We start from the raw sequence: 17,345 nt of genomic DNA on the forward strand, positions 1-17,345 counted from the left end.
AATTTATCTAAATGTTATGTAGTGAATTTAAGAAGGCAGGGAAGGAGTTGAACAGTGTAAGTCAAACAGTGACTGGAACTAAACCAAGATGTATGCAATAAAGTAAAACTTTTATTTTGTTTTTTTACTTAAATGGGTGCAACAATATAATTTATGTTATAAATACACTTATGGTCACACACTCAAACTAACACACAATAAATTATTAACACAAACTCATTAATTTCCTCCGCACAGGGATTAAAAAAAACAAAAAAAAAACTACATTATATATTTTATAATACAATTAGAGATTTATAATCAATATACCTCATTGTAGAAACTCAAATCATCATTCTAATAAAAGCACTTTGAGTAGAATGGAATTGCTCCATGGAGAAAAAAAAAGTTTTTATACATCTAAAGATTTAAATACATATATGGATTTAATTTATTAGGAAACCAGGTTAGACTGTAAAGAAATAAGATGTAAGAAAATAATATAAGCTGACATAAAAATCTCCCATTCATCATATTTTTATAAACTACAATCTCATTAAATACATTCAGGTTTTCTGGCACATAAGTTGTTATTTTTCTCCATGATAAGAAAAAGTTTAAAAAATATATTACATTCAAATAACAAAAAAAGATAATAATACATTTATAGGAAACATCTACTTGTTATTATTATTTAATATTCTGCATTCTTGCTGTTTGTGTAAAGTATGAAGGCTTTAATGTCCTATCCTAAGGAACCGTTCAACACCTACACAGAAGCCTTTGTCAAAAATCTGATTAAAATCAAGTAAAATTAGGAGCTAAACTGACTCATCAGTATTGTCTGTGATTTTTTTTTCTTTATGCCATCTTCTAAATATACTATTGCTGCAATTTGATTTCTGCGTTTCATTTTTCATTCTAAAATCCCTTTAAATTTCATGCTTTAATTTTCTTTACAATGGAAAGATATGTGAAAAATATTGATCAGAATCATAATTGCTGTCCATGGTGCTGACTAAATTTAAGGTCATTCATGAAACGAAAACTGCTGAAAATATGTTGATATGGACTATTTCTATTGATTTGTCATAAAGAGCATTTTGGTTTTCAAGGGATGCTAATGGAGCAAATAATTTCCATACAGCAAAAACTGCCAAAAAGAAAGTGTGATGGAAAGGAAAACATTTAGGTCGTTTTGACAAAATTTCAACAACAAAAAAAAAGGATTTAATTACTTAAAAAGGACAATATAAAAACCTCTGAGAAATATATATATATTATATATATGTGTTTATACTGATCCAATTGATGTCATATTGACTCCATCTCTGTATTTAATAAAAGCAGATAACAGATCAATGTACATTTCATGATGTGACACATAACTAAATAAATAACATGGTGGGATATTTGCATACCCTCTGTCTGGAATGAGTTTTACACGATTCAGTGATGAATGTCAGCGTACTATTGGCCCTTATGAGTTACATCCTGAGTCATACCAGCCCCTAGTTTTGTTTACCACCACATTTACATTTTCCGCCTGTTTCTGATTGGTATTTTCTGAATATAAGCTGCTCAGTATGGCAGACAGCAGCGCCGGATTTGTTCACATTGTACTGCATCACGCACCGCCCTTAAGCAAAAATAAAAAATATGCTGCAGTGTTTTTAAAAAAAACTGCACTCTGCATTATGAAAATAAATAGCAGCAGCAGATGGTAAAGGCACGACTCACGCCGTCTTTGGCTGTTTCAGTTGAGATACATAAATAAATGTAGACAGTGCCGACACAGCTGCTTATGATCTTCAGCTTTGCAGCTTCTGATTTAAACTCCTCTAAAATACATTTTCATGAACTTTCAGGAAAGTGCAACGTTAATCTTTTTTAAAAATAAAACAAAAACAGCTGATGACCCAGACTGTTTTCTTGTAATTCTTAAAAATGAGGAGGCACAGTTTAATTGGCATTAGGAAGTTAGTAAGCATGCTGTAAGCAGCAGATTTGAGTAGCAGTTCCTAAAACCTCTGCCTCTGTTCAGTTACTCTGAGTCTAGAAATATAATTATTTGCATTAAAACACACCTGCGGGTTAGCGTTTGTCTTTTATTTTCTCTAACTTTTTTATAAACTGAAGATAAATAAAATTGTGCAACGTGCAAAACGTTCATAACAACACGCATGTCTTTATCTGTTCCTTTTTTAAGCTGCCAGACGTATTTGAAATCTCTTGCTTTTCATGCTTCCTGGGGTTCTGGTTTGTGGTCGCCGACCAAAGAAGAACACAGTGAACAAACAGAGGACAAATGGAGAAGTACTGAGCATGAAACAGAACAGCACCTGAGAATCAATTGCCTGTTTCACAAATAAAATGACCCCAAACATATGGCTAAATCTACACACACACTGTACATCAAACACAGAGTTGTTATTAGAAGAGTAGAGCAGCAGATGAGGGAAGTAGACCTATTGGCAAACTACAGACAGTAGAAGTGGCAAAAGTTTTACAACAGGGGATTTTGTTAAACCAAATTATTAAAAAATATATATAAAAAATGTCTCCAACTCTACATATTGACTCATAAGGACACAAATAACTTGTAGAAAAAACATTATAGTCTAATGTTATAGTTAGACTACATAGGTGATGCTGCAAGTAGTGCGTTGGCCTCTTGGTAGTGACCTGGGTGGGCTAAATGGGACTTTTTTTTTTGTAGGGATTGTTTTTCTGTATATTATTTTATATCTATATTTGCTGGATAAATATATTTTTTGTATTTACAAACTGTATGTATAAAAAGAAAACTCAATAAAAAGACAGCAATTAAAAAAATGAGTTATTCCATCAGGTTGCAGCTGAATTTAGCAAACTGCACTCATGTTTACATTTGTGAAGCTAGGACAGAAAAGCTTTTTTTTTTTTTCAATACTATTTTCATTTAAGCCTTTTTTCCATTTTTTTTTTTTTTTTTACCAGGGATGCAGATTATAGGGCCCACTTGGCTAGAAAATGATATGATATCTGTTGGGATTATTTGTACATTACATAACAGCCCCATGCTATAAGACCTAATTAAGTATGATGACCAACAGGTCAGGTTAAAACAGGACCCATATGGGGATCTTGTCCATTTAAGAATAACTACACATTTAAAACACAGCTGCTATCTGTTTGTCTTTCTAAACTGCTTAAAGCCCATTTATTAAGTTTAAATAAAGGGTCCATTGTGAACTTTCAGTATTGAGGCCCATATAGTTATGTTTTTTTGTGGTTAGGTCAGGATCAAGTTGCTAAACAACTGAATAAACTAAAAACATAAGTACAAAAAAATAACAAGCCCGAAAGGAAGCTCACAAAAACTCGCTTGCAGCATCACATAATTAAATTATTTAAAGCTTTGCACAGCTTTATGAAAAGCTTAATTTACCTTTTATTAGTTGAGGGCTGGAATATTTGGTGTCTCTCATTTCCCTCCAGCTAGCTGGATAACTCACAGTGTAATAAAATGAAGTCTCTTTATAAGAAGCTATTGTCACCAAGCCCTCCAAGGATCCACTCATTGTCTTTCAGGAGTTCAGAAAGAGGTATGTCTCCAGGAGGATCTGGTGCCGGTTGGGAGAAAGATTGGTTAAAGCTGCTGGAGGTAGTCAGACTGTGATTCAGAGGACTGGGAACAGTGAGCATGGAGAGCAGAGACTCAGCACCAGGTGAACCATGTTGAATGTGACTTTGCATGGAGGTAAAATAAGGAGCAGGAGAAGGTACCAAAGGAGACGGAGGGGTAGGAGTTTGAGGAGGAGCACCGTTTCCACTGAACTTACATAAAGGCAACTGACACGCATTCCTTTGACTGCTTTTCTGTGGTAAACATGTGTCTTGGACCGCTGGAGGGGAGGAATGGGAGTACAAAGTAGGTTCAGTTGAAAATGAGGATTCTGGGTTTCCCAAAACTGCATCCTTTGCTGAGGAGATTGTGTGGACTTTTTTAGTCAGAATCTGAGCTGCTGTGCAGGGACTAAAGCTGGCATCTGGGATCAGAGGAGTGTTACAAAACAATGAATGAGGAGCTGGGTGTGTGGAGAAAGACACGGAATAAGGGGAAGTTGATGAGGATGAGGTGGAGGTAACGAGGAGTTTATTTGAAGAGGCAGCTGCTGGTCCTGTTGTTGTTTTTGAAGAAAGTAAAGATGAGAGATGTGTCTTTTTAGCGTTGATGAAAGTGTTGAAACCAACACTGGTTTTTATAGGAGGCAGGTTGGACGCCTGAAAAGAACTGGGGTTTGCTTTGCATCCAGCTGGGGACAAAGCGGGATCTTTTAGGCGGCAGTGAGGTTTGTGGTGTTCCAGAGATGTCTCGTAGAAGCAGAGGTCTTTCTTTAAAGTTGCGATCTCCTTCCGTAGAGCTGAATTGGATTGCTCAAGATGCTGTAGCTCCTGAAGAAACAAAAAGAGGGAGGAAAATTAGCGAGGGGTTTTCTTAATTAAAGCAAAGAGGAGCTCCTTAATTAACACAAAAAATATCCCGCCCACATACAATCACAGCAGACCTAACCGGTGCTGTAATGAGTAGACACAGTCACAGCAGAACCACTGCTGATTAGGATACTGAGTCACACCAGCGTCTCCGAGGAGAAATGAAACAGCTTTTAATAGGAAGCACAGCGAGCTCAGCATGAAACGTGAGTGACATAACAGAGGCTCTTTGTGAAAATCAGCTCTCCCTTTCTATGTTTTTAAAGTTGATACTATAATCATTAGATTTTAAGTCTTAAAAGGTTATTTTTAAAGAGCAGTGGGATTATTTGTATAATGTAGAGAGAACCTGGGCGTTTAATATACACTATATTGCCAAAAGTATTTGCTCACCTGCCTTGACTCACATATGAGCTTAAGTGACATCCCGTTCCTAATCCATAGGGTTCAATATGACGTCGGTCCACCCTTTGCAGCTAGAACAGCTTCAACTCTTCTGGGAAGGCTGTCCACAAGGTTTAGGAGTGTGTTTATGGGAATTTTTGACCATTCTTCCAGAAGCGCATTTGTGAGGTCGCACACTGATGTTGGACGAGAAGGCCTGGCTCTCAGTCTCCGCTCTAATTCATCCCAAAGGTGTTCTATCGGGTTGAGGTCAGGACTCTGTGCAGGCCAGTCAAGTTCATCCACACCAGACTCTGTCATCCATGTCTTTATGGACCTTGCTTTGTGCACTGGTGCACAGTCATGTTGGAAGAGGAAGGGGCCAGCTCCAAACTGTTCCCACAAAGTTGGGAGCATGGAATTGTCCAAAATGTCTTGGTATGCTGAAGCATTCAGAGTTCCTTTCACTGGAGCTAAGGGGCCAAGCCCAGCTCCTGAAAAACAACCCCACACCATAATCCCCCCTCCACCAAACTTTACACTTGGCACAATGCAGTCAGACAAGTACCGTTCTCCTGGCAACCGCCAAACCCAGACCCGTCCATCAGATTGCCAGATGGAGAAGCGCGATTCGTCACTCCAGAGAACGCGTCTCCACTGCTCTAGAGTCCAGTGGCGGCGTGCTTTACACCACCGCATCCGACGCTTTGCATTGCACTTGGTGATGTATGGCTTGGATGCAGCTGCTCGCCCATGGAAACCCATTCCATGAAGCTCTCTGCGCACTGTTCTTGAGCTACATGAAGTTTGGAGGTCTGTAGTGATTGACTCTGCAGAAAGTTGGCGACCTCTTCGCACTATGCGCGTCAGCATCCGCTGACCCCGCTCCGTCAGTTTACGTGGCCTACCACTTCGTGGCTGAGTTGCTGTCGTTCCCAAACACTTCCATTTTCTTATAATACAGCTGACAGTTGACTGTGGAATATTTAGGAGCGAGGAAATTTCACGACTGGATTTGTTGCACAGGTGGCATCCTATCACAGTTCCACGCTGGAATTCACTGAGCTCCTGAGAGCGACCCATTCTTTCACAAATGTTTGTAAAAACAGTCTGCATGCCTAGGTGCTTGAATTTATACACCTGTGGCCATGGAAGTGATTGGAACACCTGATTCCAATAATTTGGATGGGTGAGCAAATACTTTTGGCAATATAGTGTAGATGGTTCCAAAACTGTAAGGGGGTTCCACAAGGTTCCAATTACTTTCCTTTTTCTAAATACTCACAGAAGACTCTTCATTATGCACACTTGTTTAATTGCTTTACAACCAAATGATAAAAAGGAATTAACATTGCAGAAGCCCAATGAGTTCAGGCACAAAGAAGTGTTAGACCACTTTATGTTTAACCCAAACAGGAATGGGAAAGAACTTCCATTTAAGATTAGGCGACTTTGAATGTGGAATAGTTATGTTTGCTACACAGGCTAATCTGAGCATTTTAGAAACTTTTGATTCAACCAGATTTATAGATGGTATGCTAAAATGGAAATATAAAGGCATAAGTATCTCCGATAAACCACTTCTTACAACAATGTTAAGCACAACACCATCTTTTTCTGGGAACATGGTAAGTTAAAGCAGCAGAGGACCATGCTGAGTAAAGGGAATTGAGGCTACAAATCACACAAATTTACATCAATTAAAACTACATTGCCTGGTCTTTTTTTTAGTTGCAATACTCAGATGGTCAGAATCTGGTATTTTCAGTTTTTCTTCTGCATTTTGCACCATATATTTTAGTCTTTGCACTGCTCTGAACTTTCATATCAATGATTTTGCACCATGGTTTTTCTCGCATGCTATTAACATTTGATCACTGCTGCACTTTATGGAGTGAAAATGTTCATTTCACTGCTAAGCTGCTGCTCATTTACTGTCTGAAAGCTGTACAAAATGAAATGTTGTACATTCTTTGTAAACAAAATGACAATAAAAGTTGTTTAAGTCTACTGTAAGCCTATGTGTCTGTAGTTCAGAGGTGTAATGGTAGCATAATGATTTACGGGAAATATTCAAGCACAATTTCACACCCCTTTTTTTGTTGTTTTTTATTTGTTCCGTACACCTCTTTTTAATCATCATTGCACTGTCACAAGTACAGAGCAACAAAATGAACTGTGCATTTAACCCATCCCCTTGGGGTGCAGTGGGCTGCCATTGTGCAGCACCCAGGAAGCAGTGTGTGGTTAAGGGTCTTGCTCAGGGACCCAGAGTGGCCGTTTGTGGGAGTGGGGCTCGAATTCAGAACCTCAGGATTCCAAGCTCTATGCCTTAACCACTAGGCCACCACTCCCCCGCCCAACCCAGCATATATATTTAAAGATTAAGTTTAGACTCTAGTAGTCTTTATTGCAGTAAAAAACTGTCTAAGTACTGCTGCTGACCACCTCCAACCCTTTTTCTCCACACTACCTCTAATTTGCAAAGGCTACTCCCAAGACAACATTCAGTAAGAGCCTGATCTTTAGAGGGTTTGTGTGTCTTAAAGAACGTGTTTTTACGCACAGAGCAGATCAATAAAGGAGGTACAAAATGATTTGCATTTGAAATTCGGTAGGCAGCGTGTGCAGCACATTTATTTCATGTGTTTGCCTTCATAAAAATGCAGATCGTATTGTCCAAACTGTCTTAATCCATGGGGGGATGATGTCATAATTTGATTTATTTTAGGCTAAATTTGCTTCTTTTTTATCCCGTTTGAAATAGAAATAAAAAAGCATTTGTTTAATGGATAGAAACTATGGGGACAAAGAATTAATTCCATAACATATTTTACAACCATCTGCTATAAATGATATCATGCCTCATATGTTGCTGCAGTCCTGGATAAAAGTCTGGTAAAAGAGACCAATGTCTCCTCTCATTGAGACATACTTGCCTCAATGAAGGGAATTAATGGAAATTAGTTAGCATTTCTATTTCTATAATAAACTTAAACATCTAATATTGTGCTTCCATGGCTCAAAGTAATGAAGGTTCCTTAAAATAAAACCACAACAGATTATTTTCTGTTTAAAAGCTGTGTAGTTGTGCGAGGCATGTGCTGACCCTTTAAACCATGAATCGCTGACACACCGCTGTGCTTTTTATTTCAAAGAACAGAGCAGCTTGTGGTGACAGTGCTTCTTCAAGCTGAGGTTAAAAAACATACCGAAAGCAGAAGTGAAAGGAATAAAAGAGATAAAACCAAAAGTTAAAAATTACTACAGAGGACAGAGACACACCCATTAATAACTTTGAAAAGACTTCCTTAAAACTCATCCTACCAACTCCAACAGGAAGGTCATGTGAATTTACATCAGTTAAGAAGTAGCTTAGGGAATAAAGGTTTCAATTTGAGGCCATTTTAAACTACAGTTCCTTGGACATACACATGACAGAATCATAAACTTTGAATAGTCTCGTTAAAATACCAGAGAAAACTGGACTCTTCGACCTGCTGGTGTGGATATTAAATTCATTATTTAGCTCCACAATGTTATACCTAACTTAAGGAGAATTTATAGAAGCCAGTTAACCTAACAGTCATGTTTTTGGACTGTGGGAGGAAGCTGGAGTACCTGGAGAGAACCTATGCATGCACAGGGAGTGCAGAAAGACCCCGGACCGGGAATCGAACCCGGAACCTTCTTGCTGCAAGGCCACAGTGCTACCCACCACACCACCGGACTGCACTTGCATTAATCAATCAGACAATATTAAATTATTGCCTGAATGATTAATTATTTTCTCTCATTTGTCAGCTTCCAGCTGCACAGTTACAAATTGTTTGATTTCCTTGAATCCACAACATAAAAAAGTTAAACCAAAAAGCTCCACAGACTCAAATACAAGTCACAAATAATAATAAAATAGAACTTATGTGAATGAATTGAAGATACTTTGATAAATATGTTTGAAAAAAAATAAAATTGGTAAAATAACCACATGGAGATTAGCAAACAGCCATAAGTGACAACATCAAGATACTTTGATGTTGTTATTTTACTGCACAATACCTATAAAGGTATAAAAAGCAATCCAATGAAGATCTATTAAAGGCATCAGTCTGGAATAATATAGAACAAGATGAACTTTAAAAGACTGCAGGGAAAGCTCTTTAAAAAATATGGAGAAATAGGAGAAATGTCACTGATTTTCGACAGTCCAAGTTGGGTAAAAGGCAATCGGACTTGTCTCTTCTTTCTAAAAAACATTTTGATCTTGATCCACATGGCTAGGAATAAAAGGCTTTTCATTAGGAGAGGTTGACAGGGCTTCGGTTTGAGTGCCGGATCGAAGGCACAGAAAGTATCTGGACAATGGCAGGGTGATTGAAAGATGAAATGAATAGAAAATCCCAGCAGAGCATATGGAGGCCAGGTAACGGAGGCAGTAAAGATGGTAAAAGCAAAAGAATGGTAGGATCTGAAAGGAAACTAAAAGGAAAGATGAGCGTACATGCTGATGGACATGTGGAGAATGACACTGAATGCAGATGAGCAATTCAGGAAACTACATGAAACAGCTGGAGCAGAAAGAGAACAGAGAGACTGAAAGAATACTGACTAATATGAATGGAGCTAAACTGAGAAACTGAGATGTAACAGAAATAAAATGCAAATACAAAGGATGACTTACACATACTATACATAAAGATATTCCTCTTTGTTGGGGATGTTTCAACATTCCTCTTTCATAAAATGCTGAATAAAAAAGCCAACATGAAGTTTGCATTCTTTTTACTCTGCATAGTTACAATGAGAAAGATAGCAGTTACTATGATGCTGCTGTTCTTGATGTTTTTGTAGCAGCTGTTCAGAGCTAATCTGCAGTGATAATTCATTCAGATTTTATGTTATAAAAGCCTCTGCTAATCAAATTGACATTTATTGGAAAATCATTTATTGGACAGTTATGGGGCGTATTTGTTTCCTATTTATTTAAGGTAGTGGAGATGGACCGTTTTTACTCAAGTTCCCTTTTCTACTGTCTTTCCTAATGTCTTTTTTTTTTCTTAAATGACTCTAAAGACTTAATTCAAACTAGTGTGCTTCAGTTTAGGTCCGTTTGTTTAATTCCATTTTTACTTTTTCTGCTCATTTTACTTCATTTTCAATTCAGTTGAGTTTAACTGAATTAGGTTAAAGTCATTTTAGTTCAAATTAAGTTTACATGGAAGCTACAATTTCTGTCCATCATAGCGATTAATTTAAAAGAATACTGTATCATATCTACAGAATGTCTAGATTGGTGTAGAATAGATGCATAAATTTTACTGAAAAAAATTCCAAACAGTATAGAATATTTTTAAGGGTCCAAAATAAATTAATCTATACATGAATCAAGCAGACCAAACAAGAAGCAGAAGGAGGGTGAACATCTGCAAGGTTTTAAAGCACTGGTTTCAACTTAAGGAAGTCAGAAGCCATGTGGGGGAGTCTTCCTTTTGGACTGGTAAGTTTAATGATTAGGTCAGCATTTGCATTAACAGACGTGGGAACCGTCCAGCAAACATTACAGTTATAGGTTGGAACATGAAGGCACCACTTACAGGCCTGGAGAAGCTCAAATTCTAACAAGTTCCTTTAAAGTTTGATTCAGTTTAATACACTGTAGCTCAATTTACTGAAGTTTAATCATGTGTTTTTTAAAACAGTTCAATTTAATCCAATTAATTTTTCATTCAAATGAGTTCAATGTTTTATTTTAGCTCAGTTAAATAAAATTTAGTGCAGGGTTCAATACAATACAACAATTTATCAAAGCCTATTAATATTTAGCCACAAAATGTGTTTTTTTAACAGTTAATTGGATGCTTTTTAACAGCCAACAATTTATTTTTCCTTTAAACATTATCAAGTATAAGATGCATTAGTCCTGTATGGTCATGTAACCGTTCAAATCAAGAGGAACAGGTAATTATAATAGCTAAAAAGATTTTTATAGAATGTGTAAAATATATTGGGCTTCATATGTACGTGAAGGTGGTATTGGGTCAAAGGACACCTTTCTGTGCCTCAGCACAGAGGGCTCTCTGTCTGTTTGTTTGTGAACTCTGAGTGTTATTCATCTTGGAGGTTGGAAAAATAAACTGCCTGTCCCCTTAATGGAAATTGTTGGCTTTAAGGCCAGAATAAACTGTTGGGGATGATTAATTTTACCCCCACAGGAGGAAAATGGGTAGGTAAAGAAAGCAAAAGAGAAAGGAATGTGTGTGTGTCCGGGGCGGAGGGGTCCTGTGGGTAGGTGGTGCAGGCAGTGAGAAGGAGGCGGGCCAGCAGGGAGGACAAGCCGGAGGGTATGACTTCTCCTAAAGCAGAGCGTTTACAAGAAACGGCTTCAAGCCTGATGCCTGATTGCACAAGACAGACACACACCCAGAGACACTGAGCAGTCACACAGTCTGAGGGTGTGTAGATCTATGTGACAGGGAAGAACGTTGAAAGTCAGAAGTTGAAGAAGGAAAGAAGCCAAAAGATAAAAAGACACCAGCTGTTTTTTTTTTTATTTTTTAAGGAAGGGATTTTTTCAGACCTCATGCAGCTCATCAGCTCTCTTCGTTTGTTTATACCGGCTCTTTCTTGCCGCGTCTCTGTTCTTTTCTCGTCTTTTTGTCACCCTAGGCCGAGGCTTATTCCCCTCTCCTTCTCTCTCCTGCAAAGAACAAAAAAAAAAGAAGTCTAACAATATTCTTTCCAGCCTTTACTGACACTCTGCAAACAAACCAGGTTTACTCTTGGTTCATTTGGACAATCTGTGCCTTTTTTTTTTCAATTGCAGTCATAAAATGATAGGATATCATGATTTCAATCCTTATCTATAACAGGTCAAGATGTAAATCCTCAAGATAAAGTAAATCAATGAATACCTAAATATCCTCTGGAAGTGGATTCAATAAATTATGTGAAGCTGATAACCCAGGTAGAAACAAAGTGGTGAAAATTCAGATTTCTTTAAAATAAAAAATAAAAACACCTTTATTGCGAATTACTGGTAAGACCAGAGAGTATCTGAATGTTAGCAAATCCTGTATTGTCCAGAAGTTATATGCATCAATATAAAGTATTGTCTAAAAGTAATTGAAGATCAAGGCCAGGTGTTTTATTTGTTTTAATAGAAAATAAAGTATTTGTTTTAATCCAAATACCAAAGTAAGGTGATCCAAGTCTGCAATATTTCTCCTCAGATAAAGATCACATTTTCATTTACTCAGACAGGCTTGTTTGGAAACTTCATGTCCAGATTATACTCTGAGGACAAAAATCCAGGGCTCAATTTTTAATTTTACTTTTAGTTTTTCTATCGAAGTAACCATGGGTGGTTCTAGAAAGGGGTCTAAAGGGGCCAGTGCCCCTGTGTGACATTATTTCTAAGGCAGGCTTAGGCAGAAACCATAACTGCCTGGTTCCTGGCACCAACGTATTTATCTTTATTTTATTTTTTTATTTTAAGAGTTATTTAAAAGCAAGAGTGTTGCGCTTTTAGCTTTAGCAGTATTGAGACAGGGGGACAGTTTTTATCTGCTAGATCAGTGGGCTGAAACCTCCAGCTCAAAAGCTACAAGTGGTTCTTTAGCTGTGTGGCTCAATTGATATATTAAAAAATGTACTATTGGCCTGTTATGTTTGAATCACTATTTTGTTCTGTGCCCCTATTATCACCAGGGCCTCACCCTGGTGATAATAGGGGCACAAATTTGGTCTAGAATCAACACTGCTGCTAACAAAGAGTGAAAAAAAGAGCATGCATGTCAAGTTTAATTGGCTTTCAGAAAATCAATTAAAATGAAGATAGCTGAAATTAGACAAAACCTCCTGTAAATACAGCCATATTCTACAAATAATCCAAATACTATGCCTTGTCTTGTGTAAAGATTGAAAAAAAAACTTTAAGTATAGCGGCTGGAAAGTTGTTGTCTCTCATTCTATAGGTTTTTTTTAATGAAGATGAGAATTACAAAGGGTTGTGAATATTCCCATCTAAAACTGAAAGTGAGAGTTTAGAGGCAAATGATGGTTTATTCATTTTAACCACAAGACACAAGCGACATTTACATAGTCTCTTCGCACTCATTTTGCCATTTCAATTTACAAACATTAATTAGAATCTAGTTCAAGATGGGAAAACATTTTAAATAATTATTCAGGGCCTATTATGAAACTGATAAACCCACAGAGAGCTGTGATGAGTGTTTTATCTGTCTGTCTTCCTATATATATAACATTTACATATGTAACTGTATTAGAAAAAGGGCTAACAAATTGGGCCCCATTGGGCTTTGTGCAGTTTGTAAATATTGGCCTCATGTTAATTGTCTATATAGCGATTTGACGCAAGAAGACTTAATAAGAGAAAAAGTCCAAGACCCATAGGTGTTCGATGTGTTGCAAAATGTATTCAAATATCCTAATAATTATATAAAACCTAGTCCAGGTCTGACTATCAATGAATCTGGCTAAATATAGGACGCATCAATATGAATATGACCCATATGAACTCTATCCATCTATGCAACAAAACTCGAACATTTATATATAAATATATTAAAAATACTGTAAACTGTTGGGTTGTGACGAATCTGTAAATATTATGGAAATCTAATACACCTTCATTAATAAATCATTAATGAAGGCTACAAAAGTGCACAGGTGTACAAGTGAATATCAAACAAAAATAAAATAATGATTAAAAATAATAAAAAAATAAAAACAACAAGCCATAAAATACACAGATTTTATATAAGAGCATTAAATCTGCAATAAAAGGCATATAAGAAATAAGTCTTAGTGTGTGGTGGTGCTCTCTGTGGTTACATCATTCAATTAGATTAGAGTTAAATAGAAAATTGATTGGTTTATTTATTTTTTTTTTATGAGAAAAATGTTGAATAGTTTTATATTCTATTGGGGACTTACCAGAGCAGAGGTGCTGCTGCTGCATTCATCGGCTGACAGGGAGCCACAGGGGCTGCTGAGATCACACCCGGTGTCCATGAACAGTAAAGGCATGTTTCAGTAAGGATCAGCACACATCCAGCCTTGCAGGATGCTCCAGCCTGGCTCACCTGGGCTCTGACCTGTGCTTGGTGACCTGCTGATGCTGTGTAGACTGAGCTGCTCAGCCGGCGGCTCCGTGCAGTTTTGAGCGCAGGCGGTGTGGCTCCAGGCAGATGATGAGGAGGACAACGATGATGATGCAACATGATGCTGAAGCTCCTTTCAGTTTCGCCTTATTTTAAACGGCCCGATTAATGCTAAGGCTTCTTTTGCTGCTTTCACTTGCTGTGTGGTAGTTTCACTTAGCCGGAACGCAAACAAAGGTTTTCCTCATGCTCATCAGCAAATATCCCAAACAGACTACAACTAGTGACGATTATCACATAGTAAAACACTCTTAAGATAAATCTACATCCAGCTATAAATATTTATGGAACCCGGAATTTCGGGCTTCTTTTTTTTCCCACAGTCTTTGAAGGCAACACATGACGGACCCGTTTTCCCAACGGAAGATATGACCATATTAGGAAAGAGGGGGCGCTCTTCCTCTACTTGCAGGGAATTTCTGGAATTATTTTACCAGGAAACGAACAATGCCCGGCCTCCCAGGTTCCTCTGTGGAAATGCCACGAGTGGAAGGTGGAAAACGGCTTCCCATAAATCCTTTAATGACTCCAACTATGCTGACTTGAGAGTTTTTCTTACAAAGCTGCTCTGTTTTTGCTGTTCTGGAGAGTTTAAATTAGTCCCAGACGAGTGTTCTTTTCTGCATATCTTTAATTGCGCTGGGATGGAATTAATTAAGATATTAAAAGAACCCAGCCTTGGGACCAGGGGTTTATGCTGATAGACAAATAGCCTACAGAAAATATTCAAAAACAAACGAACCAAAACCAGAAACCTATGCAGAGCTGGATTAAATGTAACATAAATTATGTATATTTCACATTAAACCAAGCTACTTTATTTTCTGAACAAAAAGAAAATTTAATTAAAGCAACATTGTGTAACTTTTTTCTATGGGCTCTAGACATGCAGAGGCATAGCCAGAACATTTTTGTAAGGGGGGCCAGGCAATAACCAATGTGCACTGAGGGGTGGCAGAAAGCGGATCGGCACCAGAACCTCTGGGTCAATCTACACTGTTCCAACAGGAAAATTAAAGAGCAAAACATCCATATTTTCTAAATAAAGACAAACTATACTTTCCTACAGCCTTTGCTAACAAATAGACGCACAAATATTTAAACATTTGTAATTTCTAGATGAAAGGTATAGTGGATAAAACTCTTTCAGTTTTGTCATTACTTACCTACTTGTATCAATAAACATTCTGCATAAAATTAATTTTAACAAGTACTTATATCTAGATAAATTGAATATTTGATAAGTTTTTTATTAAAAATTGTTATTTATCTTTGATTTCACTGAAGACTCATAGATGACTTGCAGAGACACATCATTTTCTCTTTACCCCATATAACACAAGATCTAGTTCTGAAAATAGCATGAATTCTATACTAATCATCTTTGATGTTAGTATATTCATGTGTATAATTAACTGCAAAAAAAATAAAATGTTTTGAATATTCCACTTGAGAGTATTACTGCTGCCACCATCTGTATCAAAGGGGGGAAAAATAGTAGGAGTGGCCAAGGATTGGCTAAGGGTCCATGGCCACCCCCGGCCCCCCATCTAGCTCCGCCCCTGGACCTGTACCTTCCAGTTTTAGTACCCCTGAAGCAACTGGCACTGCAGCACAGTCATAAAGTTGAAGTATTATGCAATCTGATAGCAGACCACTTTGGACCAGCAGATGGAGAAAGTAACCTGAATTTTGAAGTTTTCATAAGATCAAAATAAGGGAAATAACAGTTTTGATTGCTGGATGTATGCCCACTGAGTCAGTAAATGTAAATTGTATTAAACAAAGTGGGACCAAACAAATCACTCTTGTTGACGAGTGAGGGACGGATGGAGCGTGAGATTGATAGACGGATCAGTGCAGCGTTGGCTATAATGTGGTCATTATATAGGACTGTCGTGGGAAAGAGGGAGCTGAATCTGAATCTGTCAATTTACTGATTGATCTACGTTCCCCCCTTCACCTATGGTCATGAGATCTGGGTAATGACCGAAGGGACAAGATCACAAATACATGCGGCCAAAAATGAGCTTCCTTCGCAGGGTGGCTGGGTGCACCCTTCCAGAGTGGGTGAGGAGCTCAGGTACCTGGGAGGAGCTCGGAGTAACATTGTTGCTCCTCCACATTGCGAGGAGCCAGCTGAGGAAGCTCGGGCATCTATTCTGCATGCTTCCTGGTCACCTCCCCTATGAGGTGTTCCAGGCATGTCCTATTGGGAGGAGGCCTCGTGCAAGGCCCAAGACACGCTGGAGGGAATATGTCTCTGAGCTGGCCTGGTGTCGCCCCAGAGCAGCTGCAGCTTAGACTGCTGCCTCCACGACCCGGCATCAGATAAAGCAGAAGAACATGGATGGATGAGACCAAAACGTATAAATCATAAAGCAATGCTGTGTAAATTTTAGACACAGGAAACACTAGACCATTTACAAAATTAATCGGTCTCCCCCAGTATTTTGGGAGACCCAGTACTTTGGACCAACATATTGAGAAGTCATGTAGTTGAGAAGGCCATATTCAGCCCTTTAGATTAGATTCTACATCAGATAACCCTCCATTTCTGATAGATTATGTATCCTATATGTTTTGCTGCCTAAAAACAACTTTTAGCTTAGTTTACTTGGTGTTTAAGGGAACATCAGACTGCTGTAAAGCAGCACTTTAAATCATACGACTCATTCAGAGTTGGATCCAACCCTCTCGAGTTACATAGGCAAGTTTTGGAGTAGGGCAGCCACAAAAAGCAATGATACATGACTTGAGAAACTAACATATCTGTTTTAGCATGTCAAGTTAAGTTAATATCGGGGTCACAAGTTACGCAGTATTGCTTTAACCTTAAACTAATACATCACCTGTACTCATTTTGATTGATCAGTAATCAACCTTGTTTGAAAGGATTTTTTTTTTACTCGTAATGTTTGACATTTGTGTCCAAAACTTTACAGAGTCGCACAGATTTCAAGGACATGTTATGCCCAGAGCCTTATTCAGGTGACCCCACAGATTATCTCAGAGATTACATTTTTGAGGGAGTATTAATACGTCCACCCTCTCTACATTTCCAAACCACCTCTACTTTCCCTCTCATACTTTAAGTCCCAATGGCTCAACCTGCTGTTCCAGTTTGTTCACTTTAAGTGTATTATGTTCCTTTGAACCATCCAGCCTGTTCTCCTTTTATCACCACAATGTTGCGAGATAGGTTGCTGTTCACCTATATGTTGGGCGACCTGTTGCAACACCCTGATACCTTGTTCGTTACAGATATTCACAAGAAAAGCAACCATGCACACATACCTTAGCGCAATTTGAACTGTAGGA

General features: G+C 38.0%; 1 protein-coding gene across 1 annotated transcript; it reads right to left on the reverse strand.

Annotated features, from left to right (window-relative positions):
- Positions 1–2,936: 2,936 nt before the first annotated feature.
- On the reverse strand, positions 2,937–14,154 carry batf2 (basic leucine zipper ATF-like transcription factor 2). The gene is made up of 3 exons (XM_038290122.1): positions 13,798–14,154; positions 11,417–11,536; positions 2,937–4,416 (listed from the first exon to the last, which is right to left on the reverse strand). The coding sequence occupies exons 1-3, from the start codon at positions 13,888–13,890 to the stop codon at positions 3,499–3,501; spliced, it is 1,131 nt and encodes a 376-aa protein (XP_038146050.1). The 5' UTR covers positions 13,891–14,154; the 3' UTR covers positions 2,937–3,498.
- Positions 14,155–17,345: the final 3,191 nt, after the last annotated feature.

This window comes from Cyprinodon tularosa, unplaced genomic scaffold (assembly GCF_016077235.1).
Source record: "Cyprinodon tularosa strain WSP-4 unplaced genomic scaffold, ASM1607723v1 ctg276, whole genome shotgun sequence".
Taxonomy (NCBI): Eukaryota; Metazoa; Chordata; class Actinopteri; order Cyprinodontiformes; family Cyprinodontidae; genus Cyprinodon; species Cyprinodon tularosa.

Bases quoted from the DNA above. Each gene is read 5' to 3' on its own strand.
- batf2 (XM_038290122.1), bottom strand. From the start codon at position 13,890: ATGCCTTTACTGTTCATGGACACCGGGTGTGATCTCAGCAGCCCCTGT. The intron at 11,537-13,797 runs GTAAGTCCCCAA...TGTTCTTTGCAG, and splicing joins GCAGCAGCACCTCTGCTCTG to GAGAGAGAAGGAGAGGGGAA. The intron at 4,417-11,416 runs GTCTGAAAAAAT...TTGTTTCTTCAG, and splicing joins GAGCTGATGAGCTGCATGAG to GAGCTACAGCATCTTGAGCA.